At 33.8% G+C, this 5,782-nt stretch overlaps 1 protein-coding gene across 1 annotated transcript; it reads right to left on the bottom strand.

Moving 5' to 3' along the window:
* Positions 1–1,192: 1,192 nt before the first annotated feature.
* LOC132562322 (uncharacterized) lies at positions 1,193–2,356 on the bottom strand. Its single transcript, XM_060227060.1, has 2 exons — positions 2,197–2,356; positions 1,193–1,515 (listed from the first exon to the last, which is right to left on the bottom strand). The coding sequence occupies exons 1-2, from the start codon at positions 2,354–2,356 to the stop codon at positions 1,193–1,195; spliced, it is 483 nt and encodes a 160-aa protein (XP_060083043.1).
* Positions 2,357–5,782: the final 3,426 nt, after the last annotated feature.

Below are 5,782 nucleotides of genomic sequence, written 5' to 3'. Positions count from 1 at the left end.
TGGGATTCGATATGCACTTTTACAAGTTTCGTTTGAAAATATTTTTTTCTTTAGGCAGAAAGTTGTCAAAAGTGGCAAAAACTTTAATTGGATAAATGTTAAAACAAGTGTTCCACAGGGCTCCGTTATTTGGCCTTACGGAACTGCCTTACTAAAGTCAAATATGAATACTCTTCAATTAGAGGCAGCTCGTATAGTCACCGGTGGTACTAGATTCACAGGTACAGTTAAACAACACACTGAAACAGGTTGATTTCCTCTGGAGGAAAGATGTAAACAACATCATCTTTAAAGTTGATTTATAACTTTCAGGCTAATTTGTTGTGAAAGAAAACCAGGGAATGAGAGTGCGTTGTAAAGTCACCAAGATATGTCTGGTCCATGTGTAGTTGAAATTTCTGTAACTTGAGAACAAAAGTCACTACTCTTGATTGCAGATACGAAATTCCATCTACAATGGACTCCAACTGATTTTAGCATCAATCACTGTCTTGTTTTGTATATAAATAATATAAACAATAGGATGATAATGTTACAGCTTTATTTGTAAAACTTTAACAACATAAATACAACAACAAATAACAACAACTACCAGGCTCTCCTGGTCACCACTCTTCAGTATTGGATCTCATTCTGTGTAAAGGAAACAAAATAACTGTTAGTAAACATCAGATCTTTATTAATTTTTTTCCAAACTATATTAAAATGAGTTTGAAATAATAAGGATAACTTTGTATCAATACCAAGGTGTTAACGTTATCATGAAACACTGCATGGCCGTCCTTGTATGACGTAATGTAGGAGCGACAACTTTGTGCCATGAACATGCCAAGGTAGGTAACAAATATAATTGGGATGTTTGATTAACGAGGCATTTTAATTTTATTAACGTTATATATCATGTGTGGTCGAATACAATAAAACTTGTATAATATAGATGAAATGTGAGAGAAAATCTAACCGGTGTAACGCACGACACATGCCATTTTTATACGAATCTTATCCTGTTTTGTAAACTGTTGGATAAAGGATATTTGTTTTTCTTTTCTAAATGTTAGGGTACATGAAAGGTCATCGGACACATTTTAATCAAATGTTCAAAACTGGAAAACCTTATAAAAATCAAACTGAGCGAGTTGCTGCTTCTTATTTGTATTCTAGTAGAGGTAAGGCACAAGGAAGCCACACACCTTTAGTAGACAGTTTGACCGGGATAATACTGCTGTCCACCACTGTACATTTGTTGTCCACCAGCGTAGTGTCCAACTCCAGAGCTGTACTGTCCAGCGCCGTACATTTGAGAACCTCCGTACTGACCAGCACCGTACATTTGGGAACCTCCGTAATGACCAGCATCGTACATCTGGGAACCAGCGTAATGACCACCGCCGTACTGGCCGGCGCCGTACATCTGGGAACCTGCGTAGTGACTTCCGGTGGTGTAGACTGTTGGGTAACCGTGACTAATCACTCCGCCCTTTACGTATCCACCAAAGTGCTTCTTGCAGGGCAGACCTAAAATTTTCAAGGACCTCCACTCTAACAGACTTATACGTAAAAATAGTGACTCATTATTTTATCTGACAGGAGAACATGTATTTCCTATAGAGAGTCACAATTTTAAAGAACTAACGTTTCCAGTGAAGGATAATGCTGTTGCCGAGAATATATGTGAATTACCTGCGTTTATCATAGAGCCTATGATGTTAAATAAAAAGCTATGCTTTCGGTTCTTATACTGCTGATATTAGGGAAATTCTACCAATTTTGACGGTGATTTTATATAAAAGTTCCAATTTCATTACTAAATATTTAGTTATGTGTTTTTTGCTAGAAGTATTCCAAACTTGTTTGTAATGAAGAGGTAGAAATTGAATACTTATCAGTTAATGATAAAATATTCGCCGCCTGTTATTCAGTGAATTTGCTCATGTAGTATTTTTATATATATGTCACTAATGTTATAAACCCTGGAGCGTTTTTTTCATTGGGTGTGCAAGCGGTTATATAGACAATATCGTTAAAGGTTATACATTGAAAATTGCTCATAAAATGGCTGCCTGAGATAGACATTATCCCTCACATTTTCGCTCAAGAACATTATACATAAATGTATGACATGACATGAAAGCTCATTTAAGATGACAATTTGATGAAACTTTCTTTAAAAGAATTTAAACCGGTGTATCCACGTACCTGATCCCTTTACGATGGGGTATCCTCCAGTCATATAACCACCGCTAACATAGGCACCCCCTCCTCCGATAATGAAGCCATCATCCTCGTCATAATAGTTGGCAGAGGCTACCGACAGAACGGCGACGAGGACGGCGGCGGCGACGATGAAAGAGTTCATGGTTATAGCTATAAAGAAAGAGAAAGTTCAACAGCTTACAATTTATACACGTGTTACTGCTTTGGCATAGAATTATTGATAATTCCGAACTAACCATTAAAAACATACGCAAAAGATCTTAATCCTCAATTTCATGAAAAAGTTTTCGTTCCTATCAAGGTGTTAAATATACAGTGAGCTCTAGTTATAGATATGAGTAGTAAATATAGAAATGTTGGAAGCCATCTTACTTACTTGACTTGATGGAAGAAACTACAAATTGGCTTGGGTTTACCCGCTATATATAGGGGTTAGAATTAGCATCTTAATACGTAACAGGTACACCAGGAAGTCACGGTCAGTCTGGACGGTCAGCAAAAAGTTTCACTTCAGTCTTACTTAATTAGATAAGATACGCTAATGATGTCAGAGATCGTATTCCAACCATTGACTGTTATAAAGCCACTGGCCATGACCTGGTAAATACCGAAATACCTAAAGAATCAGTAGATATCATATGTACCCCCTTAAGTAATTTCTTTAATAAGTTCCTGAGTTTTGGAGTGTTTCAATTTGAATGGATAGCTGTCAACATTACACATGTGCTGTAATATAATAAGTTTACATTAACTACATGTAGACTTATTAGACCGTTATCGGACGTTGGAAAAGCAACGGTGAAGATGTTTCTTCAAATATTTCTACATTTATTGCATTCCCTCCTGTTTAAGTTCAGGGACTCGTCTACCAATCAGCTACTTGCGATCATTCATTATATATATTTATCACCAGATAACGGTAAATAATTGTGAATTGTCTTCTGTGTTATCAATCAATCTTTCTGTCGTATTTGGCATAATGACCTTGTTTGTAAATTATCTTGTTTTGGGATTCCGTATGCACTTTTGCAGTATGCTTTTAAAATTAAAATTTCTAAGTAGAGAGTTGCGATAAGAGGCATTAATTGGATAAATGCAATTTTAATTCACTTTATTCCGTATGCAAATAGCATGTAGGATTACATATCAAATGCATACATATTACAATAAAAGTTTGTACAAGATGGCGGAGAACATTTGCCACCACACATATATATATACTAATATATATACATGTATATATATACAAAAACATGAATAAGACATTACCCACTACGACAAAACATTACGACGTCCTATTTGTAGAAATTGATGTGCAATATTTTACATCATAACTGTATGAAAAAAGGAAGGAAATCAATATACAGCCATGTATTAATTTCATATTCATATTACATCTAAACATTAAAGATTTATTTAGTAACCCATCTATGCAAAAATATCTTTCTCTTGGTCGTAGCGTGAATTAGATACATACAATTTTTCCATATTTGCTAGAAAACAATTGAATCAGTTTAAAAACAGACGGTCGACGTTAAAAGTATGGTCTGATATATACTGATCTTATTTCTGAATCTGCTGGACATAATAGTATGAAATGAGTTTTATGAAGGCCATCATATCTCCATGTTTCAACGTTGAGTGTATGGGCTTTCAGCCTATACTTAGAAATGATCATTTTTATCTTAAAAGTTAGTGGCTTGTTGAGATAGGATTGTGTAGCAAACTAATCTACGATATGTTTATATATAAAACACTTTGAAGAATTATCAAAACCATTTCTTAATGTTTGAATAAAACCATCCTGTATCCGTTGTTTATATAATAATAAAAAAATATCTTTCATTTGGTACCTGCTGTGCCAACCATGCATCACCAAAATCTGATTTATAAAGTTCCTGTTTTAAATGAAAAATCCAGTTTGCCTTACAACTGGGCTTCTTTGTATTTAGCTCTAATAATTCATCATAACACACCCTCAATATACAGTTAACAATTTTCAAACAGGTCATCCTATGTTTAAGAGTAAATAATCTAAGTTGTATGTAATAAGAAAACAACCAAATTCGAAATAAATAATAGAATTAATAACAGTTTATTCACACCCAATACATATTTCAGGAAAGCTAAATGCAGGTTTTTTCTAACTGTGGTGCAGTATCGAAGCCACATACCTCACAGCCGTACATCAAAATATATGATACATAAGCATCAAATAATGCCAACTTGTTTTTTTAGTTCAAGTTAAACCTTTTTATCTTTCGACTAAGTTAAAAATTAGACCTATTCGCCTTGTGTAGTAATATTAGTATGTACAAACACAAATTTGCCATTATAATTAAATACTAATCCTCAATAGCAAAACTGATCTACCACGTCTATCTTTTCGATCAAATTATCGCTGTTCATCAGGTAACAATCTTTTGTTTTTTATCTCTAAAACCCACTATTTGTGTTATAGCTACATTCATGGTATAATTCCAACGATCTGAATACCTGTTTTAAAAGCCATGAATATTTTTAAGCTCATCGATATCTGCAGAGAATAGCACTGTGTCATCTGCAGACATAATTAAAAAATGATTAAGTAGTTGAATGTGATAACTTTTACAATTAAATTCAATTAATTCTGATTCAATGTCATTAATAAACAAAGAAAACATAATCGGTGATGATTCCCCTTGTATCAGGCCGATCTGCAAGTCGAATATTGGAGACAATTTACCATGAAGCTTTACGGAGGACATGACACTTTCATATATAGATTTAACAACAATCAATAAACGCCCCCGGACACCAGATTTCCATCATTTAAACCATAATTTATCATGTGAAATGCTATCAAACACTTTTCTGTAGTCAACAAAAACACAGTAAAGCTTTCTGTTGCTTTGCAAAGATTTTGTAATTAAACTATGTAGTACAAAAGTCGTATCTCTCATACCGCTTCCGGGCATAAAAACGAACCGAGCATCTGATATTACATTATCACACTCACTTAACGTAAGCAAATGTTTATTTAAATGTGACGTAAATAATTTGGCAATATGACTGATCAGTGTTATTTATCGCTTTTCTCAAATAAAGGTAAAATGACCCCGTCCGATCACATTTTATGGAAATAGTTCACTTGTAATATGGTATCAAATAGTTTAAGTAAAATTGTTGCAAAATCTTCCCTATATTCAATCAAATATTTATTTTATACTCCGTCCAATCCTGATGCTTTACCCCTAGATAGCCCCTTAAATGAAACAAACAGTTCATCGAGTTTGAAAACTTTATGCAATTCATAATAAATGTTTTCATTATCCAAGACATGTTGTTCAGTGTCACAAGCGGTATCAAAGGACATATTAGAAATTAATTTGAAGAGTTCTTAAAACTGATCTAAATTTAAACTTTCAGCGTCCAAACTCTTGCGCCTTGAAAAATATTGATAAAAAGATTATTGATTCTTTTTTTTCCAAAAAATTAAGATATCGCCTTCTTTCTGAGGATAGTTTCACTTCATCCTTGTTTCATACATCTTGTAATTTTTCCTGAAGCGAACTAAAACTTCTCTACC

The sequence above is a fragment of the Ylistrum balloti genome, unplaced genomic scaffold (genome assembly GCF_031769215.1).
Source record: "Ylistrum balloti isolate Yb309-2 unplaced genomic scaffold, AGI_CSIRO_Ybal_v1 Utg371394, whole genome shotgun sequence".
Classification (NCBI taxonomy): Eukaryota; Metazoa; Mollusca; class Bivalvia; order Pectinida; family Pectinidae; genus Ylistrum; species Ylistrum balloti.
The sequence above is the reverse complement of the archived record's forward strand: the minus strand, read 5'-3'. Positions and strand labels throughout refer to the sequence as shown.